Source organism: Otolemur garnettii, unplaced genomic scaffold, assembly GCF_000181295.1.
Source record: "Otolemur garnettii isolate 467f Iridium unplaced genomic scaffold, OtoGar3 scaffold00111, whole genome shotgun sequence".
Lineage (NCBI taxonomy): Eukaryota > Metazoa > Chordata > Mammalia > Primates > Galagidae > Otolemur > Otolemur garnettii.
This window is the reverse complement of record NW_003852506.1, coordinates 1,256,153-1,283,639: the sequence shown is the minus strand read 5'-3', so window position 1 is coordinate 1,283,639 and position 27,487 is coordinate 1,256,153. Positions and strand designations below refer to the sequence as shown.

General features: G+C 45.4%; 1 protein-coding gene across 1 annotated transcript in view; it reads left to right on the top strand.

Moving 5' to 3' along the window:
- Positions 1–3,626: 3,626 nt before the first annotated feature.
- CLIC6 (chloride intracellular channel 6) overlaps positions 3,627–27,487 on the top strand; it is a 43,063-nt gene continuing 19,202 nt past the window's right edge. Inside the window, exon 1 of the mRNA XM_003797095.2 lies at positions 3,627–4,643. Within this exon, the coding sequence (XP_003797143.1) occupies positions 3,627–4,643 (1,017 nt within the window). The remainder of the gene's footprint in view (positions 4,644–27,487) is intronic.

The following is a 27,487-nucleotide window of genomic DNA, read 5'->3' as shown; positions in this document are numbered from 1 at the left end:
AAGCATTCACCAAAGTCAGTAGATAGGAATTCCCATGAATAGCATGTCTTGTGACATTACTTGTCCCCCCAAATTTAAAAACGATTGAGAAAAGTATTTTTACAAATTAGTTCCAGTTGATGCATATGTCTATGAAAGCTTGTGCTTGTTCATTCATTCAGGAAATGTTTATTGAGCTTTTACTGTGTGTTCTGCCCTAGGCAGTGACAAGCTAAAACCTTTGTTTCAGAGACCCCTGCATCTTAGTGTGGTGGGATTGGGGAGACAGATTAGAAGTAAGCAAAACAGATTCTATGTCAGAAGGAGGTACTTGTTATGGGGAAAATAAAGCAGAGAAAGATGCCAGGTGTAGTGGTTTTGTTTTAAAATAGGGAAAATAGGTTAATCAGAGACCTCAGGGAGTGAATGGTAAAGATCTAGGGGGTATCCTGGGCAGAGGAATGAGTCTTGGGGACAGCAGGAGGGCTAGTATGTTAGGAGCCAGGGAAGTTAAGCAGTAAATGAGGCCAGAAAGAGATTGGGGCTGCCTGATTTGTAGGACCTCATACTTCATACATAAGGACCCGACTTTCTCTTAGTGTGAGACAGGACAACTTTGAAAGTTTTTGAGCATAAAAGTGGCATGGTCAAACTCTTGATTTCCAAGGAGATTAGCGGCCTATGGGAGAGCAGACTGTCTAAGGCCATGGGCAAAGCAGGAGACCATTAGGAGGGGTGGCAAAAATCTAGGCGACAGGAGGTGTTGGCTTGGACTAGCATGGCAGCAAAGGGGGTAGAGAGAAGACCTTGGAGTGTGAATATATTTTTTAAAACTAGAGACAATAGGATTTACTGGAAGTTTGGATATGGGATGTGGGAGAAAGAAATTAAGGTTTTCAGCGTGTGTGCAGCATACTGGCGTCTACGTCTGCATAAAGCTTAATGTTATCCAAAGTTCTCTGGTTTCATTGTTTACTTATTGTTCTTGCTCTGCCCCTTTGTGGAGGGACCTTCTCCGTTTTGTTCATTGCTGTATACCCAGTATCTTGAGCAATCTGTCTCTTTCTCTCTCAAAAGGAAGAAAATGCTGAATTGTGGGTGGCACAGTTACACTTCTGTTATTTTCCATGCTTATTTTCAGAATTGAGTCTGTATTCATTTAAAAATAAACATTACTTAATGACAGAAAATCAAAGAAATGCAAAATGATGTGGCAGGAAAAATTAAAAAGTGCCTATTAAGACTAGCATTTAAATGAGAAAGATTGTATATTCTAAGGACAGATGATGTTGTTTTGAGAACTAATGTCAACATGAGTGAGTGAATCTAAGCCCTATAGAATAATACATCTGAAGCCCATCGAATAAAACAGCCGTGTGTGACATGCAGGATCAGTTGCCAGGACAGAGTAAACTTTACTAGTATTGTTTTTCTACAAAGACAATATGCAGGGCCAAGGGTCAACCAGTCAACAGCCTTGTTTGTGACTGTGCCATGTGTGTGAGCCATAATTGATCATCTCTTGGCTCAATCCAAAATCTAGCCCTCCTATGACCAGGACATTTCTATCAAATTTGCTTGACTTAAAGCTTTTGCAATGTTCTGCATGTAAGTATGTGCCTTTAATTTCATTCTTTGTAATAGCAGAGACAGCTGGAACTAGAGACAGCTGGTTTGTTTTTAAGGCGAAAGTTAAATGTATAACTAAGCTCACATTTTCCCAAGCTCACCGGCAGTTAAACCTAGAGCCCTTCAATGCTTTGTTGGTCTCCATGTTTTATGTTCATTCTGAAATTCTAAAAAGCTCCAACTGTAGCAAGCTTTTTATGGAAGCAAAACCAGACTGACCTGCATTCATTTGGTGGTAAACCTAAACTGGGAATTCCCAAAACTATGAATGATTTTTATCTCACCAACCTGCTGCTGTCTGTGTCCCTGCAGAAATACTGCTAATGTGTTTGATCACAGGCGGTCTGTTGTGTCACGTAATATATAGTAGAAACGTTCAATCATCTTTCTAAGAATTCTGTTTTCTGAAACACACCTGACCTCACAGGGCTTGCATAAGATATTGTAAACACGTGCTGTGCTTGCTGTGTGGTGCTGAATATGCAGGCTTCACCTTTCTTCATGAGATTAGAGTGATGGCTGCTTTCTTGCCTTGGTGAATGAAGCAAGATTGCTTTGCTAGGTGGCTGGAGCTTCTGCAGAGTGGGGTGTGTGTCCAACATGCTCATCTGTAGCTCACTTGTGCGGGTGCCATGCTTTGAGTAGATGTCACTTTGTGGTGGTGAAGCTTTTGACCTGTTCTTTCCAGATAGGACATGAACTTGGAGAAAGGTGGTGAGAAGCTGGGTGCCCCTGGGCGCCTGTCCTGTCATCCATCAGTGATGGGCAATGAGAATTATTTACAGACGATGACATCCTGGTGATAGCTAAAGGTGTGACCCCAAGCCACATTAAAAACACTCTCAGCTCTTGTAATGAAAACAAGGCTCTGTGGGTCTGAGGGCGAACGTGTCTCAGGCAAGTAGTAAAACCGTTCAGAGCCTGACAAGTCAAGTCAGTCTTGAGCTGGGATCCCAGTTTCACCACATTTACAGACAGTGCCATCTTTGGTAAGCCCGTTCCTTACTGTGACCCACAAGACCTAGCCTGGCTCCCGTAAGCTTACTACATAATTTCTACCACTAACTTCCTTATCTAAGGAGAAGGGGTCTGGAATTCAGTGCCTCCCTCTTTGGCATCTTGGGTTTCCTTCTCCCCACCTCCAGCTCCCTGAGCCCTTAACGTCGAGCTGAAGCACTAGCCGTGGGTTTAGAAATCTCGGAGAAACCACAAGACACACAGGTTCAGGTTCTTGGGGGCCAGAGACACAGCTGAGGGATATGCCCTCTCCCAGCGCAGCGCACTTCTCGGGTCAGAGGGACTCAACTGGCTCCTTGTGTTTCTGTATTCGGGGACACTACAGAAATTGGGACGCAGCCAGGGCTCCTCCTCTGCTTCTCCCACGACTGCATCCTGTGCACCTTTGCGCTCAGACACCGGGCACGAGGTGGGCACCTTCAGTTGGGTACCGGCGTGGCTGAACGCTCGTTCCTGGAGTAAGGTGGGGACTGTGAATGTCTGAGTGTGTTTGGGGACTGATTTAAATGACTGGAACTTGAAGACAGCCAAGCCGCCATAGAACCGGGATCATTTCATTAAAATCCACAGGGGCCCCAAGAAGGGCTGTCATTGGCCAGGCTCCCAGGCCAAAGTTGGGGGAGGAGAGGAAAAGAAACCCCGCCCAGATCTCAGAGGGGATGGAGTTGGCTCCAAGGACTTCTGGTCAGCCCCAGCACAGGGGACCGCGGCCAAGCACTTCAAAGCGTGCAGGGCAAAGCCGGCGTCTCCCGCCGCACACCAGCTCCACGGCCCGCGCCGAGGTCCGGGTAGGAAGCAGACGCGCAGTCGGGGAGAGGCTGGAGCGGTGGAGAAAGAGCCTAGAGACTTTACCGCTGCTAAACCTTCGCCTCTGGAGCCCGGGCTGGCGTCTTCTCTGAGGGGTCTCAGCAGCCACCGGCACCGAGCTCCTCGCCCAGCGCCACCGGCCTCCTCAGCAGCGTCAAGGGAGAACTTCGGGTCAAGGACAGCCCGCTGTGACTATGGCCGAGACCGCGGAGCAGGAGGGTGGTGCCCCGGGTGCCCAGGGGCCGCCCGAGGGCCCAACGCTTCAGGCCGAGACACCTGGCGAGCCCGGGGCCGCAGGCGCAGAAGTGCAGCGGCCGGAGGCGAGCGAGGGGGCGGGCGCAGCTGCGGCGGCTGCGGCGAAGGAGGAAGGGGACGGCAGGGAGCTGGCGCCTGGGGCGGGCAGTGGCTTCGAGGCCGAGGCGCAGGGCGCTGGGGGAGCTCAGGGCGAGGCGGAGGCCGGGATGGGAGCCCTGGAGGGAGCCGAGGTCCCGCAGGGCGGAGAGCAGGCTAGCAGCGCTGAGCAGGTGGAGGAGGCCAGTGTCGGGTGTTGTGCGCAGGGCGAGCCCCCGGGGGCATCTCAGGGGGTGCCTCGGGACCCTGAGGTCCCCAGGGCGCAGGAGGAGACGGAGTGCAGGCAAGAGGCGCGGGAAGGCAGCGCGCCTGGGCCGTCGGGGGACAGCATGGACGCCGGGGGACCGATGGCAGGGGAGCCCCACGTCGGGGGTGAGCCCCAGCACGGAGGGGACCTCAGCCCCCCGCCCCAGGCCGAGGCGATCGAGACCGCAGCCTCGGAGAGAGCGGGTCCCAGCCCCGGGGAGCTTGCGGTGGGTACAGCGGCCGAGGAAGTTGGGCTCTCGGGGACAGAGGGGTGTGAAGAAGCGGTCTCTGGGGACTCGAGAGCAGAAGCTGGCGAGGGCCGGGACGGGGATGGGCCTCGGGAGGAGACGGAGAACCAAGAAGAGAGGCGAGAGCGGAGCCCGGAGGGGCTGAGCGAGGAAGCCGCAGCCGCGGGTGAGGGGAAGGCTCCGCACGGCAGCCCCGAGGGAGAGACGGCGGCGGAGCCGCAGGCCGAGCTCAGCAACCACCTGGCTGAGGAGCGCAGCCGGGAGGGAGGCGAAGAGTCTGCGCGAGTCAACGGCGGACGGGAGGATGGAGAGGAGTCCGAGGAGGGGACCCCGGGGCAGGAGCACGACATCACCCTCTTTGTCAAGGTAAATCTCGCTTCCCTGACTCTCAGGACGTCCCAGTTTTGATCTTGGTCTTAGGTCTGAGAGGGACACGTAGAGAGGGCGCACTAATTGTCACCAGGTAAGCCGTCGCGGGGAGGGAGGCAGGACTGTAGAGATTTCGCGAGGAGTTTCAAGAGCATTTGAGGGGAAGACTTGAGAGTTTGGAATCAAAGAGGTCTTGGTGGGGAGTGAGGACGTGGGTCCAGCATCCCACTGTCCTTTGTCCTGAAAATCCTAACTGGCCCTACAAGTCTTTTTTTTTTTTGCAGTTTTTGGCCGTGGCCGGGTTTGTACCCGCCACCCCGGGGATATGGGGCCGGCGCCTTACTCCTTTGGGCCCCAGGCGCCGCCCCAGGCCCTCCTGTCTTAGAGATTATTAAAGAATTAACCAAAAAGCCGGAGTGGGGTAGGGGTGGGGTGTCCAGTTGTTACAGGACAAGAGGGTCTGGCGCCGGTCACTGTCAGCCACTATGCAGAGACCCGGATAGTTTGCAGGTCCGTCAAACTTTGTCGGAAGGTCAGCGATTCTGGAGAACAGTGAAAGCAGCCTCTCCAAGACAGTTCTTTTTAGTTCCAAAACCACAGTTTATCGATAAACGTTCAAGGCAAAGACCACATTAACTCTTATTTTAAATAATAATCAGCATAACTCAGTCAACTATTATGACATTTTCAATTAAAAAGTTAATTTCCTAAATCAATCCTCCTAAACTACTCAAGGTAGGCATCTTCAGGGTGGGAGCTAAATTTACAGAACACTAGGATGGGAGACAGGAGGTGAAAGTGAAGTAGGACCTAAAAGGACAAGGTCAGCCAGTGTCCAGGCCAGTCAGCCCTGGCCTGACTGACTCCATCTTATTTCCACCACATGTGCTTTCACTGTGGAAGAAAAACTGCAGTCCTATTTTCTGCAAAAGGAAGCTTTACTACTTGAAAATGCAAACTGGTAGGTCCGACAGGGGAAATACCTTCCAGACTGGAATCTCAGAGACCCAGCGCTGGCCAATGGTTTTGACCTCCAGAAGAACATTTCATTTTGATAGAATCAATATGGTGTGTTTGGGAGGAAAGTGGAATCTTTTTGACATAAAATTTATTGAACATTTTAGTATTTGTTTGGGAAGAATATAGGATGCTGGTCACTTGAACAGCATCTGCCCATGTGTCCTATTTTTAACCTCACTTCAAATGGGAAGAGAGTGAGGATTCTGTGCAGGAATCTGTAGAGACACAACTGAGGAATTTTGAATTGAAACAGAAATTTTTTATAAAGCATCAAAAATACAGGTACAAAGTCCAGCAGCAGTTCACACCAGGATCTTTGTTTAAAAAAAGAAAAAGAACTTGTGGGAGACCTTTGGCCAGACCCAGGAAGGCTAGAGATGTAATAAGGTCAGGAATGTGTATTACACATTGAGTCATAATCCCTCAGAAATACTTACAGGCTCATAGGAGCCATTTACCGCCCAAACCTCTCTGGCTGAAATGTAACCAAATTCTAATAAGTAAAAGGAAATGCTCCCAAAGAGATTAACAGCAGAGTTTTAAGAATTGTTTGGGCAGGGTGGGACTCAGGGAAAGTGGGCATGCATTTCTCCTCCAGTGAGAAGGCGGTGTTCCTAGCATTTTTTAAGACCCTGGGACATAACCTCCAGGCACCCTCCCTCCCCCCCAGGGATACAGGTGGAGCATCTCTGCTATGTGTCCCCAAATCTGTTCCTCTCTATCACCTTGTAAGAAATTCCCTGTCTTTCTGGTCACCTGGCTACGTGATTTCAGCAAATGGCCTCTTGTTACACATGATGCACAGTGAGAGCTCATAAGTAGCCTCCGTGCGTCCATTCTCGGCCCGCTCCCATTTAGCCAGTGTAATAGCCAGTGAACTGAGGAAAGGATCTGATCATTTTGTTTCTTAGTGTAAAATTCTTCAGTTTATTGCAAAATTTCAGGTAAATCCACATTCCTAGCCAGGCCAGGAGGCCCTTCCAGAAGTTATTTCTGCCTCCTCTGTCTCTGGCCTTCTTTGGGCATCTCTGGGTGACCCTTTGTCACCCATAGAGCTGCTGCGTCAGCTGCGTTAAACTACTTACCTGCCATGAGTGAGCACATTCTTTCCAGCCTTGAAATGCTGTGTGTCCTGCTGCACCCTCTGCCTCGATGGCGTTTCTGCCCTCTCCCTGTCTCCCCACTGAGACACTGCCCTCTGGTGTTTTGTCGCTTGGCACAGAGCACAGGTGCTGAATGTGATGAAGGTCTGAGTGGGTGGCTGGCTGCCCACAAGAGCTGGAAGAATGCAGTGATCAAACGTTAGAACCAGTGGGTCTGAGATCACATCCTGGCTCTGCTAATTTCTGGCTGTGTGACCCTGGGCAAGTGACTTAGCCTTTCTTTGTTTTGTTGATGCATTGATAAAATGAGGAAGGTAATAGTACCTACCTCTTTGGGTTATTGTGGGGATGCAAGAGTTAGATTACTTAAAACACTCTGAAAAGTGCCTGGCTTGAAATAAGCGTAGCATAAATCAGACTTGCCGTGGTTCCTTCTGTCTGCTTTGCTCCCATAAACTTTCATTGTAGTAAAAGTCCCTTCCGCCTTCCATTCTGCTATTATTTATTCATTTGGGGTTTTTTTTTGGGGGGGGATCCCTCTAGGTACCTAATTACCTCCATTCTCTGCAGGTAAGAATGTTATGAAAAATAAAACCAGCTTGTTTTCTCAAACACTGCTCAGAAGTGGTTAGTGTGGGCAGAGGCATGGGCCATGCTGCAGGTGGCCTCCCCGTGATGTTTGACTGTGATTGACCTGGTGCTTAATTGTGGCCTGTTTTTCCGCCTTTAAGGAAAAAAACAAATCTCCAAACAGTGAGATTGGTTCAATTTGAGGGTCACTTAAGAATTTCCTCAGAGCATTGATACGGCGGCGTCTCAGTTTCTTCTTATCCCTACCCAACATTCTCTTTAAAAACAAAACAGAACAAGAAACACTTCAAAGCAGAAAACAAGTAAAAGACCTTTAGAATCATTTTCCAAGTTTGTAATAGTTGATTTTAAATCTTTAAGTTAATTCAGAATAGAATTTCTTAGCCAGATTTAGCCTTTTCTAGGTTCCTCCTTTGGGCTCTGTTTGCTTTTCCAAGTGGACATCTGATGTGAGTTTTGTGGGCGTGCCCAAGTAGGTGCTCACAGTGGGTTTTCTATGGCATACTTGGGATGAAGACTTCCCAGAGCTGTTTTATAAGGAGAGTCTTGCAATATTCTTCCAAAGATTCCTCCAGTCTTCATAGAAGAGCCTACCAAACACACTTTAAAATTAATTAGCCCATATTCTATTGGTGAACTTTTAACTTTTACAATTCTTCCTATTTTTAAAAAGTATATTAGGCTCGGTGCCTGTGGCTTAAGTGGCTAAGGTGCCAGCCACGTACACCTGTGTTGGCGGGTTCGAATCCAACCCGGGCCCACCAAACAACAATGACGGCTGCAACCAAAAAATAGCTGGGTGTTGTGACGGGTGCCTATGGTCCCAGCTACTTGGGAGGCTGAGGCAGGAGACTTGCTTGAACCCAGGAGTTGGAGGTTGCTGTGAGCTGTGATGCCATGGCACTCTACCCAGGGCTACAGCTTGAAGCTCTGTCTCAAAAAAAAAAAGTATATTGTTACAAATATACCAGAATGTTTTAATTTACTACTAGTAACATAATAATTGCCTCAAATGTGCTTCTAATTTTAGCTGCCTGATAGTCTCCATTTTTATGAGATGTGTCATGTTATTATTTGGTCATTTTGTTTTATTTTATAAGTGTGCAGGGATGAATTCTTGTAAAAGAGCCCAGGGGATACAGAACAGGCCAAGCAAGACCTCCTTGAATTATTTGGTGGTAAATTATTGCTGATCGTGCTAATTTTTAGTTTCATTTTCTCAAAGAAATATCAATTATTTGTCATCAATTATAGGGTAACCCTGAGATATATTTTGCATGAATGATTCTTTTCTTTATTTATGACAACAAAGGGTAACAGTATAATACCAAAAAAGAAAATATTCACAACAAAGGATAAAGTAAGGTGTTCAGTAGTGGTGGAAAGTTTGTCTTTTTCAGAGTTTTGGTTTCTCTAATCCAGCGTGTGGAGTTGGAATCAGGGTCCTTCAGTGGGACGGTCTGAGATATGGATTTCCTGGGAAATTTTACATGACTTAAAAAAATCCTCAATGTAACCTCCAAATAATTCTGGACAAGAATTTCTTACGCAGTGTGTAGAGTACCATATATTTAACCTTTAACGTGCAGTTACTGCTGCGCTCAAAGACATGTATTTGCAATGGCAATCGGGTTCTCTAAGGAGGTCAGACTGAGATCTGAGGGAGTAAAGTAAAACTCAAGAAGAATATGGCCTTTGAATAAGTGTCATCACTCAGAAATGCCAAGAGGAAAAAAAAAAGGCTCCCAAGCATCCTTAGCCACATGGTGGGGCAGGAACTTGCCAGCACCAGCAGCTGAGTGACCCCAGTAGGCCAGTAGGCTCTGTGTGCATGTGTCCAGGGAGAAAGCGTGTTGAGACCTGTTCTGTGTGGTTTGGTCTCTGGGGAGCAGAAAGGAGACATTGTTTTCATAGCTGTGTGTGTGCCATGTGTTCTGAAGGGAAGCGGAAGTGGGCGAAGATGCACTTCTGAGACTTTTTTTTTTGAGACAGAGCCTCAAGCTATCCCCCTGGGTAGAGTGCCATGGCATCACAGCTCACAGCAACCTCCAACTCCTGGGCTCAAGCGAGTCTCTTGCCTCAGCCTCCCATGTAGCTGGAACCACAGGTGCCTGCCACAACGCCCCGGCTATTTTTTTTTTTTTTTGGTTGCAGCCATCATTGTTGTTTTGTCGGGCCCAGGCTGGATTCAAACCCGCCACCTTAGGTGTATGTGGCTGGCGCCTTAGCCACTGGAGCCACAGGTGCCGAGCCCACTTCTGAGACTTTAATTCTCCCCTAAAGCAATCTTCTTTTGTAATTTATTTTCTGATTGTTTTATAAAACCTTACAGATTACAAACATGAGACCAGTAGACAGTTACTTGGGGTGGAAATAGGGAGATCATGATGTTTGGCTAACCTTTTGCACACAGACAGGCGTGTGTGTGCATGCACATGAGAGCAGCCACATCCCCACTGCACTGAGAGAGATACCATGGTAAGCACCTCTCTGCCCCACTGCCAGGCACTGTAGTGGGCTTGTGAAAAGCCCCAACTGGCGCTTTGTGGTGGTGCTAGGTAGGAGGCTGATTGGCTCAAGATGACTAGGTTAGTGAGAGGTAAAACCTAGATATAAGCCCAGTTCCCCACTGCCCTGGTCCAGTCTAGCGTTCTTTGTGAGGGGAAAAGGGCCACCTTCCTCCCTGAATCCCTCTTAGCCCCAGAGCTATAAGATGACAGAGCTTTGGAATGTGCAGCTCTTTCCTGTCACGGGCACACGTCACGGCTGCCATCTCTGTTTGGGCTGATGGGCCATGTGCTTCCTGGGGGCAATTGTGCTGTCTCCCCTTCAGCGGGAGTCCCTCTCCTCACATCCTTTATGTGCTGGGTTTCCCATGGCCAGCCTTGGAGACACTGGGCCCACTCAGAGAACCTCTCTCTTTGGGCATCTAATGACCTATAAGACACCTTCAGAAATACCACACGGGGGCCCTTAACCACGTGAATTCATCCTTTAACTTCAGATACCTGGGTAAAACCTAGAATTGAAGGACCCTGTAAAAGCCAAAGCTCTGATCTGCACTTTGGGTTCAAATGTGTCCTTGTGCTGTAAGGTTAACCTGCTAATTCAGCTCATATGGGTTTATGACCTCCTGTGTTTTGGATGCCACGGGACAGTCTGATGACACATGGTAGGCAGGAGTGACAAGGTCCTTGCCCTCCCTGAGTCTACCATCCAGCACAGAAGACAGACATGAGCAGTGTAAGACCCCATGAGTCTGTAGTATAGTCTGTGAGCAGGGAGCCTGCACTGCACTGCAGCGTGGCACACCATTGCTCTCTGAGCCCTTTCCATGGTGTTTGTTACATAGTAGATGCCCAGTTCTTGCCAGTATGAAGGGAAGGGGGATGGTGGATGAGGAAGCAGCAGGTGCATCTGCAGACACACCACTGGTTATTGATTTAATTGCATTTGTGGAGACACAACCATTTTCCTTTCTGGTCTGCAGAGAGTGGGACCCTCGGATAACCCCTGGTACAAATTCTTCAAGCTTTTGTAAAATAGTCTGTCTTTTATCGTTCTCTGTTCTCCTATCACATTCAACAAAGATGAGGTTTTTTAAGTGTTGGGGAGATGGATATTCCTTTCTCAGCACTAAGTTTCTTGCTTTTTTCTGCTTGCATATCAGTTCATAAACTGGGCCCTGTATCTTGGCAGGGCTGGGTGAGATATTCTCTGCATGATGTAGACAGCTTCTGGAAGACCCCCCCATGCTTTTTGGTAGCCCATTCTCCTTCCTGTGGGGAGACAGTATCCAAGTACATTTTCGACTGGAGTCCATGCTTGCATTGAGAGCCCCATTTTCTCATTCTCTCTCTCTTTTTATTTTGGATTATAAAGTTTATCTTTTTTTAAAATTTTTTTTATTAAATCATAGCTTTGTACGTTGATGCATTTCTGGAGTTCAGGGTACTGCTTCAATATACAATGTGAAATGCTTACATGGAGCTTAGTAACATTTCCTCATTCTTAAAGCAGCATTTTAATTTGGAGGTGTTGGTGCTTAGGTACAAAATCTATTTTACTTAATGTTGCTATAAAGCTTCCTCAGTCTTGAATATAAGACGATTTATCATATTTTTTCCCCTGCTCTTGCATGAGTGGGTGTCAGCTCTGCTAAGCTTTCAAAATTTAGCAGTCAAATTGGGCTAATAATTGGGAATGTGCAGCTCTATTTCAAGGGCTTGCTATAAATAATACCTTTGCCCTAGCTGGTGCTACACTATGGTATTTAATATTGGGGAGAATGTCATTAGGAGTGTGTGCAGCTGCAACCAGTAGGTTATCCAGTAATAGGTGGCTTTAAGTAGAAATTTATTTTTCTGATACAGTAAGATGTTCAGAGATAAGTGGATGCAGCTACTTACCCACGTCATCAAGGGTAGAGACCCTATCAGATCTTCCTGTTCTGTTTCCCTTTGTCATTAAAAGAAGGATGCCTTAGCCACAAACACCAAATCCTTCCCAGCAATGTCTCAAGCAGGAAGGTGGGGAAGGGCCAGGGCTTTCTTCTTATCCCCATTTCTTTTTCATCAGGGAGCAGAAGTCCTCTCCAGAACTCTTGCAGCAGACTTTTCTATTATGTTTGGTTGGTTAGCACTGGGTTCTGGGTCCCCCACCCATCTCCAGACATTTTACACGTCCAAGAAAATGTTTTTGTATACCTACAACCTGAAAAATGACTTTTATATTTTCACATGATTGAAAAATGTCAAAAAAGACTATTTCGTGCCACATGAAAAATCTATGAAATGCAAATTTTCATGCCTATGAACAAAAGTGTTTTGGAACCAAGTGTATTTATTCCTTTACATATTATCCATGATTGCTCTCGCTCTACAATGGCAGAGTTGAATAGTTGCAATGAGAAGAAGTTTGCTGAGTCCTAGTGTGGACCTCTGTAGATTCATCACCTGGGGATAAATATGTTACCATTCATAGAAAATTGAAGTTGTATTTTGAAAGAAGAAGGGAGAATGGCTGTGGAGTAATGAACTAGCAGGTTCTATCACAGAGAGTAAGAAATGTTGAAGACACTAAGCATCTTATATATAGTTAGAAACTGTTTTTTAGAAATTGTTTGTTGCTTGTGAAATCCATAATCTTGATGTATATAAAGTCAAAATATAAAATATGAAATATTTTTATGCACAGTTTAGTATAATGCATTTATGTAGCCCATGGGATTTTATAAAATGTACTTACTGTTTTTTTTTAAAAGATAATAAATTAGAGTAATAAAAATATATAAACATAAAATGATATAATATAATGAAAATACATCTTTTTCTGCCATGAGGCCCAGCCTCCCAATTTTTCTCTCTTTTCTAGACAACCCCCAAGTATCTTTCTAGAGAGATTCTGTGTATATTCAAACATGTGTCTTCACTGATTAGTTATCTATTGCTGTGTAACAAACTGTCCCCAAACCTAGAAACTTAAAACAATTATTTATTATTCATAGTTTCTCTGGGTCGAGAATTTGTGAGCTGCTTAGTTGGGAAGTTCTTGCTTATGAGCTTGCAGTGAAGATGGTGCCTAGGACTGTGGTCTCATCTGAAGGAGTGATGGGGGCTGGAGGCTCCACTTCCAAGGTTTATAAGTCTTTTGGCTGGAGGTTCAATTCCTCATCACTTGGGAGTCCCAGGAGGGTTCTTTAGTGTCCTTACAACATGGCATCTAGCTTTTCCCAGCACAAGGATCCGAGAGACACCAAGGAAGAACCCATCATTACTCTTCTGACTCAGTCTCAGAAGTTACACGCTGTCACTTCTGCCTTATTTTACTCATTAGAAATGAATCATTCAGCCCATCCCCCAGGGAGATTGCAGTTAGGCTCCAGCATTTAAATGGAAAATTAAGGAATTTGTGGACCTATTTTAAAAACACCACACCTATCCTTTTCCCCTCCTGCAACAAATAGCACATTCTAAATATACTGGTTTATGCCCTGCTTTCTTCCTTTAACAGTGTATCTTAGAAAGCATTTTCTATGATTGCCTATAGCTCTCTCACATTCTTGTTAAACATTTCGTAGTATTATAGAGATGAGTGTACTCTATCATCAGTCCCCCATGAACAGATGTTTAAATAGCTTTTTCTTTTTGATGTGTTAAATAATAGTGTAGTGAATATCCCTGCACAGATATATCATACAGGTCACTATGAAAGTTTTGAGACAGACTGTGTTATGGGCCATTATTTCCCTTCCAAGAAACATGGTCAACAGCGTCCTTTCTGATTCAGTTGTTTAAGTTTCAACTCGCTCGGCTTATCAGTGTTGCTGGGAGGGCTTCATTTGTTTCTACCCCACGGATTTTACCTTCCTTTTTTTGTGTGTATCTCAGGACTTTTGTAATGACCCACATAATAATTTGGGAGCTAAATTCTTAGAATTGACATTGCTAGGGGAAAGATGTGCGTATTCTAGATTTTGATAACTGTCACCAATTTTCAAAGAGGTGGTGCTCAGAGATGCTCTGTGCTGTATCAGTACCAGGCTTATTTCCCCAAACTTCTTCACTCAGGTATTATCAGACTTTCTGAATCTGGGAGGTGAAACGATGTCCATTGTCATTTAATTTGCATTCTTTTATTATGTGTGAGGTTGGATATAGCTTGTGTATATTTAAAAATTATTGGTATATGTTTTTCTGTGAGTTGACTGTTTATGTTCTTTGCATTTTTCAAACAGTAATTTGGCTTTTCCAATAGTAATTTGGAAGCTTTTGAAGGGTGTTCTCTATTGAAAAATACAGGCTCTGTTGATATGTACAGTAGATTTTTATATTTAAAAACAGACCTTTCTCTTACATGTTGTGTATGTTTTTATAGGAATGTGTTGACTATTTGCATCGGAGCACTTCATCCTGTTAGTCTTTGTAATTTCTTGTAATTAATGTGTGGGAAAACAAAGTATGGGCTGTAAAGACATACTTAGAATCCTCTAACTTCATTTACTGGAATCTTTAAATGCTGTTTATTTATATCCTATAAGTTCTTACATCTTGAAGGATCAGGTGTTTCCAGCCTTGCCCTTCTCCCTTTATCTTTAAGTAGCCAGGTATCAAGGAAGCCCTTTCAGAATTAAACTCCATGTTACATGGTAAGAATTCCTGTTCAAAGTTTAAACGGTACAGATAACAGGATCTCTTTATGCGCACATTACCTCTCCGAAAATGTAAGATGTATGACTTCGATCTTGGTATGCCATCTACTCAAATGAGTTAGATTCCCCTAAATCAAAACCACTATGAAAATATTACCTGCAGTGCAGTGATATGAAAATATTGTCTCCAAAGTTGTGTCATGTAGCCAGATGTTCCTGTGTGTTGATAGACTTGATGAAAATTCACAGAAAATGGTGACAAATCCTGTTTATAGAGAGCCAGTGAATTATAGAGGATAATACCCATAGCTTGTGTTTAATGAATCAGAACTGAAATACTCATATATCAAAAAATTGTTTGGAAAAATAATTTGGAAGCTTTTGAAGGGTTTTCTCTATTTAAAAATACAGACTGTAGATTCTCTGTAAGTTGACCACCCAAGGGACTGTAACAAACTGGCCAACGTAAGGAACTAGGCCTACTGTACTGATAACGTACATGTGGTGTGTGTCTGGTCTATGAAAATTAGGTCAACTTAAGGAGGTGGTTGATGTAGGGAGGTGTCAACTATAGAAATTCTACTGTACTAATTCAGCCTGCAAGGGTTAAGTCTAATCTTATATGTGCATGTAAGAAATCACTGGATTGAAAAACATTCTCCAAGTCCAGATTTGTATTAGGTTTATGGACTCCACCCCCAACTCTCTAATTCTCCTCCCTTCTGTGCTGGGTCGTTCACATGACAGTTGAGTGCGTTGATGTGGGGAGAAGAAAAAGCTGCTTCTTAGTCTTCCAAACTACCAAGTGCTGTTTTGGGTCGAGTGTATATTTGAAACAAATGTCTATTTATTTATTTTATTTTGTATTTTTCTGAGACAATCTCACTCTGTGCCCTGGGTAGAATGCCATGGCGTCATAGCTCACAGTGACCTCAAACTCTTGGGGTCAAGTGATTCTCTTGCCTCAGCCTCCTGAGTAGATGGGACTACAGGTGCCCACCACAATGCCCGGCTATTTTTAGAGATGGGGTCTCACTGTTGCTCAGGCTGGTTTCAAACTCCTGAGCGCTAGCAATCCACCTGCCTTGGCCTCCCAGAGTGCTAGGAGTACAGGCGTGAGCCACCGTGCCCGGCCACCAATATTTATTGATTACTTGCCAAGTATCAGACATGATGCTTGGGGCTGAGGGCCTCACAGTGATTAGGACAAATACAGCCCTTCCTTTTCTGGAACCCTTAGCCTACAGAGTGGTCTAGAAAGGAACAGTGATCATGCAGTGTGAGGAGGAGAACCACAGAGAGTCCGTAGAACCAGTGGGACGCTCATGCTGATGGGTGGGGCGGGCAGCCACCCACAGACTCCAGCTCCTGACTGTGAGGCCAGCTGTCTGCTGAATCCCCCTCTATTTGGACAATGAATAGATTTAGCCACTCATGTGCACAGTGGATGGGAACATGATGGACAGCCGGGTACAAACGGCTGCCTCTCAGGTGGGAAGATCAGGGTGGTCAGGGTTTAATTATGTATTTTGTAGAATGCAGTTTACATCTCCTAACTCCTTTTCACATAATCCAGTGATGTCTCCTGGGGCTGCTTGTGTTTACAGACACTGGCTTTATCTGAGCACAGTAGCTGAACAACTGTTAGAGTATGCAGCATGTGAAAACTGCTCTCCCCCTTCTGTTTCTACGGCAGGAGATGGTAGTAAGATGTAAAGTTGAAGACCAGATTGAGGGAGGAAGATGCATGAGAGTCGTCACAGTGCACAGGCAAGGAGGGCCTGTGCCCGGCCACTCCACACACAGTTTCTGCAGCTGCTTCTCCGTCATCTGTAGGAAGCAGCATTTATTTTTACACAGGAGAAGAGCACAGTGCTAGTTAAGTAGTTGCCAGGCTCAGGGAGCTGTTTTTCTTTCTGAGGGTGCGAGTTTGAGGTGTCCCAGAGAGACAGGCCAGTCTGGGCCTCTTTCATTAACCTGCTGGATTGTGCCTTCCAGCCAAGAGGACTTTTTACTGGAGAGGGTGGCCAGCTGCCAAGGGTGAAGAAACCTGGACTCATTCTGCCCGGGGCTCTCTGTGCCTGTGTTCTCCTCACCTTTTGGGGGACCCATAATGCTGCAGACCCAGTGGGAAGAGCCTCATTATGCTCCCAGGCATCCTAGCAGCGCCCCAGCACTCTGCTAGCCCCAGGAGGGTGCAGAGCTGGAAAGATGAGCGTAGGGAGGTCACTGTTCTCTTCCCTGGGAGGGGCACACAGAGGTGTCCGGAGGCGTGTCCATGAAGCTGCACACATCACAGCTGTCACGTGCTTTGCGGGCTGCACAGAATAAAGGTGCTATTGGTCTGGAGATCTAGGGCCACCCTTCCTCCTCAAATGGAAACAAAGTTTACGCTTGTTTGGTTGGTACCTTTGGTGTCAGGGCCTTGGATTTGAGTTCAAAGCAACTGGAAAGACTTAATCTCTCCCTCAGCTTCGTTTCCTTTGTTTTAAGTCCAGGTTGGATGCCTTCGACTCTGCTCCCATAGACGGTCAGACTGGAGGACGGTCTGGGTTGTTCTCAATGGCTTCTTTGTATCATTTCACTTTCCAAATAGAGAATTCAATGCTTAAGAAAACTCAGAGGCATCAACGCATCCCATATGCAGGAGACCTTTTCTGGTTAGCTGCCATTTGAACTAATGCATTATGATCCTTTGAATCATAAGTAGCAGCAGTTAAGTGAGACGGCTGTGCCCTGGCTAGAGACTGAGGTTTGCTGCAGGCGTGGAGCTCTGCCCATTGCTGAATATGAAAAAGAAAACTCCTTTGTTTTTAGACACTACTAAAGTTTTCTTAAACCGGTTCAAGTTAGTAAAGTATTAGTCGTATTAATAAAGGATTTGAACATTTCAGCACACCTTGGAGTTATATAGTGTGAGGGATTAAAGAATTACATGGCTGCCAATTTATTGACATTCCTGTTGAGAAGTGGGGTCTCACGCTGCTCAGTCTGAATGTAGCCTGACCTCCCGGACAATTCGGTAACCAGTAGAATATAGTGGGACTGATGCTGGGTGATTTTTATCGTAAAAGCCTGAGCAGCTTCTGACTTGTTCACTGGCCATCCTGGGTCATCCTTGCAGGATGGGCTCCACTGGACAACCCTAACTGAGCCCGTCTTCCAGCCGTCTCTGCAAGACATCACATGTGCATGAAGCTGCCCCAGATCTCTCAGAGTAGCCCGTCTACCAGCTGAATGTCACTGGGTGGGAACAGAAGCGTCACCCAGGCAAAACTTGCTCAAATTCCTGACTCACAGACATCATGCAATATAATAAAATAGATCCTGCAGGCTGACAAATTTGGGCAACATAACATAATATGTAGCGGTTGGGGATTGGGACATGTTGTGGCTTATATCTCCCCTAAGCTGGTGAAATCTGGGTGAATGAAAAGAGGCGGCAAGATGGGTGCCCTGGAGTGGTTGAAAGCAGTTCCAAGAGGTGAGTCCAGAGGAAAGGAAGGGGGCGCTCTGGAGCCAGTTCTTCAACTGGGGACCTGCACATTTTCCTTCTTGAGTCACCATAGGGATTAGAATATTCTGTCATTCAAGAATGTAAACCACCAGGGTATATAAAAGCAGGCTGCATTATTAAGCAGGCTTTCTAGAACAAGATGTTCCTTTGTTGTAATAATTCCTCGTGAGAATTTTACCAGGAAATAAGCTTTTCATCTCCATGTAAATGCTTCAGTTGGTATCAGGCCATATTATTAAATAAGGATTAAAAATAGTCCTGGAGTTTTTAAAGCATAATTCATGTATGAGAATAAATGGCAAGTGTCATTTTGTTTGTTCCTGGACCTCTTCTGACTTGATTCCACCTGCTGGGACAATGTACACCAGCATAACTAAAGCTTTTTGCTAGAATTGAAAGCTAAGAGTAATGTGGATCAGTAATTAAGCAGTGTGGGTCAAGGGGACCCAACCACTTAATCCATCAAATAATAAATTAATTGTTACAACAGTTGAAAAGAATAAATACTATACATCGTTGGGTAAGTTTAGGATTAGCAGATTTTTCAAAAGGTTTAGATCTATATTTAAATGTTTTAAGATCTAAAGTATATTTCTTAGGGTTTAAATGTAATGATGGATGAAATTATTTCTAAGTTTGAAAGATGGGAAGGGCAAGACACGTGTGTCCAGGTGGAGCCTGACCCCCTTTCTGGCCTGGAGTGAGGCTCTGAGAAGACATTTGACGATGAGGACTCGGGAGGGGGAATGTCCACTCTGAGGGGGGTAGACCACCCGAGCCAGTGATATTCAATCTTTTTTATCTCATGACACACTTGAACCTATAGTTAAACTTCCTCAGTTCACTTAAATTATGTCAATCAAAATAAAAAAGTGTAAAAGAGAAAAGATACTGTGTTTTGAAAATCAGTTAATGATCTTTAAAAATTTTTGTGCTACACTGTTTGAAAATCACTGCCCTAAACTAAAGCATCGCGTGGGTGTGCAAACAAAGTCCATCTAGAAGGTGTTGGCTGTGCGGACTTTTATGTATTTAAGGAACAATTAATTTTTCTTTTCTCAAGTAGGTCTTTCTGCACCTATGGTACATTTTTCCTTTATAGACTTACAAGAAGTGTGGGACATAGTATTGGTGTTATGGGAAAAACTAGCATAATAACAACGAAGGGTTCCAACAAAGACACGAAAGGGGGAGCACAGCGGTCCCTGCCTGCTGTGGCAGAGAGGACCCCTCCAGTGGTGTGACTGTATTCCACAGGGAGCCTTATCTCTGCCACCAGGCACTGTTGGTCATTGCTGTCCTCACTGGGTATTTTGTTACCCCACTGGAGGGCAGGTGAGGGAAGACAAGGAACAGAGTATGAGGAACCAGCTGGGTGCTTTCCATCCAGCTAGTCTTGCCCTTGCCCTGCAGCAAAGCTAAGAGATGAGATGCTTACAGATGGTCTGCACAGACATCCTAAGTGCCCTGCCAGCTCAATGGTCCCTTCTCTATGGTCCCACCCACCCTAGATAGCTCTATCCTACACCTAACCCAGAGAAGGGAGGGAAGACCAGAGAGGATTGTGAGTTTGCTGGCCCAAACTGGAGAGAGAAGAGAGAAGGTGACGCTGAGCCCAGAAAAGCTTGGGCAGAGGGTGCAGGGACACGGCTGAGGACTTGGTGACAGGCTCAGGACTGGGATGCAATGAGACTGATCTTCCACCAGCTCTCACAGAGACTCACCAGGAGGAACTGCAGAGTGCCAGCAGGGGTACTGAATTCTGATGGTTAAATGTCAAACTCTCATCTGAGGAAGAAGCCTTCCTGTACTCCATGAACCCTGGGAAGGCATCCTTGCCCCTTATAGAAATTGTGCAGTCAGCTGGGAGCTTGGCATGGACTGGGGCTCTCTGCCGTGTTTCTGTTGGTTTTATGTCACATAGCTCTGTCTGTATGTATGTCCTTTAGGACACTTTATGTCCCATAGGACATTCCTCCCCCAGCGTTATGGCTGATTGGAAATTTCTATAAAAGTTCTAATTTCTATGGCCCTTGGCAAAGAAAATAAACCTCTGTTTATTGTTATTTCCATGGGAAATCAGGCAGTACACAAACCTAACTAACAGATCATCTTTCCTGGGAATGTGGGCCACTTAGAAAGAATTCCTCTCCCTCAGAGGGATCAGTGGGTGATATTTTAGTACCAGACTTTTTATTATTTTTTTTTTTACAGGCAGTCCAGATTTTCAGGACTGTAAGCCTATGGCATACCTTATTCTGGTGAATTTGGTGAATTAGCTTTTCAAGGTTTGTTGAGCATTATTTATTAAATTCTTGTTGACTGCACCAGTGGCATCTGAATAAAAATGGAAACAGTTAAAAATCCCCTGAAGTTATTCAGCGTATTTACAAAGAACAATTTGTGAAATGAGCTTATGGGTGTGTATTTCCCCAACAGTCTTGGGGTAGTTGGGATTGTGGAATCTTCTCTACTCAGCAGGTGCCCAGAGCCAGGGCAGGAGTGGAGCAAAGCGGGGGAAACCACAAAAGCTGACAGTGGCCTGGGCGGCCCACTCCTTGCCCCATTATCACAGTGCCCTCGACCTTGAAGCCATGTTGCCACATCCCAGACACTGTCCACAGTGTACAGGAGGCCGACGGCACGTGTTTGGGGGATCGTGGACCAGCTGCTGACTCACGTCTTCATCTGTTGATTCAGTGAGTGTGAAGCTTTCCAAAGTCTATGGAAGAAAATCTTTCATTATTTTTACACAACTTTATGTTTCAGAATCAGGTTTTGTGTTCTTTAGTTTGGGGCATCTGATGTTTTGTGCTATTCTTACTGGTGGGCCTGTTTTCTTCAGTTTGAACTTTCCTTTATTGAACGCACTCACAGACAAGGTGGTGTAACACTGCTCCCACTGTAGCTCTGTCTTCTCCTGGGGTTTATTGGACAGTCTCTGCAGCCAGCACCCTGCAGTTAAATGCATGTTTGGGCAGAAACAGGGTCCAGGGAACCAGATGGTGACCAGTTTAGAGGATGCCCAAGGTTGGTCTGGACAGGTTCAGGCATGTGGCCCACTGTGGAGTCAGAAGTACCCAACACCCAGCAAGCCTTGCCCCTGCCCTCTAAATCCCCTGAACTCTCTTATTCTCTTATCTGTGTGGATGCTTCTATTTCAAGGAAAAGTGAATGAGAATTCTCACAGAGCCAGGAAAAGAAGTCATTTGCTTCTGTTCCAATAGGGCCATTCTTCTGAATAGATCAGGCATTTTTATAAGGTCACCTTCAGTGTGGGGTGGGAGGGGGTAGGCCAGGCTCTGTTGTGGCTCAGAGGGAGGGCACAGGGCTCCTCTGTCCTTGCCTAAGGAGGAGGCTATGTGCACACACCTCTGCAGCCTCCATCCCCTTGTTCCTTCCACACGGGCTGCAGTTCCCAGAGCAGGGAGAGTGGAGCGGAGGGAGAGAAGGGTGTGCACTTCTGGGCTCTGGGCTCCCTTTGGTTTCTCACACCTCCAGGGGTCAGGGTGAGACCCTCTGTCAGGAAGAGGTTGTCAACCTGTCATGCCCCTGAGAAGCCCAGATTAAGTGGTGTTAGAAGGGATTTTGGTGAAAAATTAAGTAGGTAAAAATCAAACCAGAGATGGCTTCCAGGGTCCCGTGTTTCAGAGCACCACACCATCCAGTGTGAGTATTATCTTTATTATCATTTACTGCTAACGCTTATTTCTAGTCCATTTTCTTATATGGAAAGTCCCCTAACGAGTGTCTCTGTGAAGTGATTCGAAGGTCTTATTTCTGAGAACCACCGGGGCTGGGCTGATCTTGACGTCCTCCGTGTTTCCTGGCAGCCCTCTGGGGCACTGAACCTCCCAGCTCAGTGTGAACATTCCAGGTGGCGCTGGGCAACGGGGCCATCTGGGGGCTTCTCTGGGGACTGCAGCTACTGGTGATTTTACTTCTTTTTTTTCTTTTTGGTGATTTTACTTCTGATGTCACTTTTTTAGGTTTGGCAAAAGCCTTCAGACAACTCCATGTCCTGGTTGGCTCTGTGATTTCCTTGAAGGCTTTATCATTTTGAGTCACCTCAACATGGCATGAAATTACACTCTTTCCTCCATATCACACTAACCAACAGATTCTTTTCTTTCCTTTTATGAGTCATCCTAATTCTAGCTTTTCAGTCTTGAGGTGAAAGAAGTTTCCACTTTTCTATTCTTGGAAAAGATTGCTCCGTTGTTTTCTGAGTCTCCTTCCTACGGATGGATCATAAGAGCTGGTTTAGAGCTTCCAGACCCTGGTGTATTCTCAAAGGGCAGAGCTCCTTAGAGGGTGAGGGGAGGGACAACAAAGCATGGGGGGTGGTGGCATCACAATGCCTGGACTCCAGCTGGCCACTCTACCCTAGACTCTGCCCTGGGCAGAGTGCTAAGGCGTCAGCTCATGGCATCCTCAAACTCTTGGGCTTAAGCAATTCTTATCTCAGCCTCCCAAATAGCTGGGACTACAGGTGCCTGTCACAACATTTAGCTATTTGTTGTTGTTGTTGTTATTGTTGTTCAGGGTCAGCCTCTGCAGGCCAGTGGTGTCACCCCAAATCACAGACAGGTTATCACCACTTCTCGTTTTCTTCTTAAAGTAGAGAGTGCATGTCTTTTTCTAATTTATTACCCTAAGGTAAAATATTTGTGAACTATTCTACATAGAAAGTAATGTTTTGTTGCCTCTCCTTTGAATTTTCAGTTTATATACTTTACTTTGCTTTTCCCCTTAACACAAAACTGAAATATGGCAATTCCTCAATCACAGGACTTGCCTAGATTATATTTAGGATAATGGATGGACATGCGTGGACGATCCCAGCCTCTGCTTGTGTGTGGCTGATGTGTCTGTCTACATGTGGCTGATGAAGTAGCTCATTGCCCTGACACTGATTGCTGGATCCCCTGTAGGATTTGCAGCAAGTTAGGGACGCTGGTTTCCTGATTATGGAACATAACTGCCCCCTTTGAAAATAGGAAGTTTGGAATGTTTTGCTCCTTGACTTGTTTGGACAACTAGTTACACGAGGCTGATCTCAGCTAGGTTGGGGTTAGGGAATCCTGAAACAGTGTAAGTCCCTTCCTTTTCTTTTCCCAGGGGTCAGGGTGGGGAGGGAGTTATGTATTTGCCAAAAAAAGCATGTGGCCCAGAAAAGACTTCCTTATAATAAAGCCAGGGTGTTAGCTAGTGTGGGGTTTCTCCTTGTGTGGAGAGTGGCTGATCCTCTTTGGCCCTGTGCCGTAGGCCTTCCCTTTGCATGGGTCAAGCCAGGCCATGGAATATAGTTTTAGGTATTGACAGTGCGAAATGGGGGGAGGCAAAGCTTCTGGATAGTTCTGTAACTAGTTTGAAGTATCCTAAAAGTGGTCCCTTTAAATTGCTGCCATCTATAGGGTGGTATTACATGTCTTTGCTCATCGAGAAAGCACTTTCAAGTTTAGCAAATTGATTTTCCATGATCTAAGAATCCTCAGACTTGCAAGAATTCAGAGATTACAAGGAGATGCAAAAGTGAAATCTAATTGTTAAAGTTGGCCCTCGGAACATAGTTATAATACATAAAATTTTGTTATTTTCCTAAAATCTGCACCTTTTCTTTGGGATTCTGACCGTGATTTTCCTACTTTTGAAGCCTCAAGCCAGCTTTTCTGATTTTACACATAATACGATTTTATGCACTCCTCACAGATTCTTTCATCTCCTTTCACAAATGCAAAATATCAGGCTGGTTTATGTCTGAAGCTTGTGAAACCCAAGGCTTTGGTTAGTAATGCAGACTCACCTTTAAATCTCCATGGCAAAGAGGAAAGGGAGTGCTAGAGAAAATTAGCAGGTGGACAAGGCACAGGTTTCTTAAATATAAAGATAGAGGGGGAAGTTTACTAAATGTGCATTTAAATAAAATCCTGCTATACCTCTGACCTGGCATGTGGTCTCATAGCGTGTTATGCAATTGTGTCTCTCCTTTACAAGCAATTTTGTTGGTGCCGAGAACTGTTCATTTGTTTGCTGTTCTGTTGCGGTTATCCCATTAAGCAAGACAACTGCAGGAGAAACTGATGCCCTAACCAGCTACAGGTGGCTTTTGTTCTATTTGCCCATTAAAATGAAGCAAAAGTCTCCAGTGAAACATGCCATCCATGAGATCTCTCAAGAATTTCAATTTAGCCATCTAGATCTTCCTAACTGTCCCTGGTTGCTACTTTTCAGCATTCTAGGTGATTTAATTTTAGCTCTGGGATATCCTTCCTAGCTACAGGAATTAATACAGCTTCTCAAAACTGCCTCAAACCTTTTGGAAAGAGATCTGACAAGTGTATCTTTACAAAATGAAATTGATTAAGCGGGGACAAGGGTGTTCAGCGAGCTTTGTAACTTCTTCAGACACTTGTGGGAAGGTGTCACCTATAGGAAGGCACAGAAAAGCCATAAAAATGGACATTGTCATTTTGTGTGTGAGGAAATGAGCAGGTAGTGTCAACTTGTGGGGAGGGTAGGGGTCACTGGAGCTGGTGGCTTCTTACCTAAGAGAAACTGTGGCTTTTTTTGTGGATAATTCTTCAATAGTTAGGCTTTTGTGGAAGGCTGGTGGGGGCAGTTTTAGGCAGTTAGATTCTTCTTGGTCTTGCAAATATACCACATAGTTGATCACCTGTCTTCTACTGGCAAAGTTAACTAAAAGCCTCTGATTTCTGCCATCTTTTATTATTAAAAGGAAGCATTCTAAAATCTGCCTTGGCCCTAAACCCTATTTTATAATAATTCCTGTAAGAATTCTGAAGGTATTTCTGTTTGTTGGCTAGTGTCAGTGTAAACAAAAAGTGGTATCCAATTCCCAGCTCCCCATTGCAGAGAACTTTTATATATTGGTCACGAAACCTAACCTGAGTGTGCCTGAGGCATGGGGCTTCACCCCTTGTTAATCAGTAGCTCCAGACCTTTGGCTGTCTTAAAATTTGTCAGAATTACAAGAAAAATAAAGAGAAAGTAGGTACCTACCCCACCCCACCCCAGGGAGCTACCTGTTTCTAAAGAACTCTGCAAAACGAGGGAATTCTGATTGAGAAAGATGAATGTGAATACTTATAGCGAGGATTAAAATTTCCTTATAAGGTCTTCTTTGCCCAGGGTTTGGGTGACCCTATTCCACCCCTGTGCTTCCTTTCCATCCCCACCCAGTGGAGAAATAATTTACAAATCTCAAATTGTTATTTTCCTAATATAAGCAAAATATGCACAATCCAGGTGCTGGCCTCAAATCAAGATGCCTTGTTTCGAGCACACGGTTGAGGCCCTGGTTGTTGGGTTCTGGGAGTGTGCTGTGCGTAGAGAGGACGTTGCCCTCTTCATTGCTTTTTCCATAGCGTTTAGGAGGGCCACCACGGTTGATGAGGCCGACTCATTCTGATTTTTCCAGGACTTGCTTCTAAAATTGAAAATCCTGTTATATGTATCAGGACATTCCTGAGTCCCAGGGAAATCTGGATGGCATAGTCCCTTACAGGGGCTTAAAAAGCTAACTTGTAGCATTTTCCACCCAAACCTAATTGGGGTGGACATGGTAAAAGCCCAAGTGATCTGCATGAAAGTCATCTTATAACCACTAGGGGGCACGCGTGGCCTCTTGAAGTTGCTTCCAAGGCTTGAAATTTGAGGGAAGGTTCTAAAAACCACAGTAAGAAACTAAAAAGAGCAAAATGGAGGGGGGGGGGGTATTTGGTGGGACCTCACCTATTGTGCATAATGCAATGGTATATTTCAAATCTATTAAGAGTAGAGTATAAATGTCTGACCACCAAATAATTGAGTGAGGTGATGGTTATGTTAATCAGTTTGATGCACGCATTCCACATTGTGTATCAGATCAGCACACTGTACCCCATAAATGTATACAGTTATGATTTAATTAAAGTAAAAAGAGCAAAATGTCACAGGTGGACCCCTCAAGATTTTGGCCAGACCTTCAAGTCAATATTGCCAAGTTAAAAAAATAGGGGGGAAATAGTCATGTGGATCCAACCAGGAAGCTCCATTTAGGGCTTGTCTGCTAGAGGCCGTGGCTCCAAAGGTGCCGAGGAGGAACGAGCAGGGTTCCCACAGCTCAGGCCAACACAGTTATTGTGTAATAGGCCAGCGGTCCACAGGGAGGAGGTGTGGTCCTAGTTGTTAGTTAGTGGGTTTGATCCAGGGACTGGCTCTGTGAAGGAAGTTTCTAGAGATAGGCCAGGTATCTCCTGCTTCAGGCTTTGTCCCTCTGCAGGACTGGTTAGTAGTTGGCCTGAGGAGCTGTCTTAGGGGAAAGTCTAGGATTCCCCTATGGAAATCCAGCTTCATTAGTTTTCTGTTGCTGCTGTAACAATTTGTTGCATAATTGGTGACATAAAACAGCTTTATTAATAAAACACATTTATTATCTTCTAGTTCTACTGGTCAGAACCTTGACATGGGTCTCACTGGGCTGAAATGAAAGCACCAGCAGGGCTGTGCTTCTTTCCAGAGGCTCTTGGGGAGGACCCACTTCCTGGCCTATTTAGCGTGTGGGGGCCGCCTGCATTCCTTGGCTCATGGCCCTTCTTCAATCCAGCAATATTTCATCTTTCTGACCCTTATCCTCTAGTCTGATTTTCCCTGAACATAGCTGGGATAGGTTCTCACTTTTAAGGACTCAAGGCATGAGATTGGGTTCACCTGATAATGCATGATAAGATTTCCATCTCAAAATCCATAACCTAGACATCATTTGCACAGTTCATTTTAGTATGTAAGGTAATGCATTTGTAGGTGCCGCAAATCAGAAGGTGAACATCTATGAGGAGCCCTTATTCTGCCCACTGCAACAGTAAGTAGACTTAGAGCTTGTGCTCTCACATTCTGTCCTCATTACCCCTGGCCACGGCCAGAGAGTGGTGGTCCAGGGTAGATTTATCGGCAAGTCACTTGGTGGTTATTGTCCTGGCTGCTTCGGCAGTCACCTTACTAAGCCTAGCAGATGCCTCCTCTGACTCTGAAATGAGAAGAGTGAGGCTGAGAGTCCCTTTTCTACAGCAGGAGGTGGGCCTATCCAGCATTTGGTGCTCCCTGCTCTGGGTGCTTTTAGGGAAATTTGCTCATGGCCATGGCAAGCATTTGTCCTACCTGCCTTTAGAAAGTTCCAGACCCAAACTCCTTTGGCCAAATGACATGAAACCTACTACATGAGGCTGTGATGACCTGGAGTAGGGCAGATTCAATAGGATTTTCCAAGGAGACCCTTGGCCCTTCCTGTACTGTTGGAAGAAGAGGTGGAACTGGCCACCTGTATGCCTGGCTCCCCAGTGTCTGCAGGCAGATGCCAGCCCGGCCTGGTCAGCCGAGGCCTGGGTGGGAGTGGGATCTGCTGCCAATCAGGCAGAAGGACTACTCAAACCCCAAAGGGGCTGGGGGATGATGCAACATC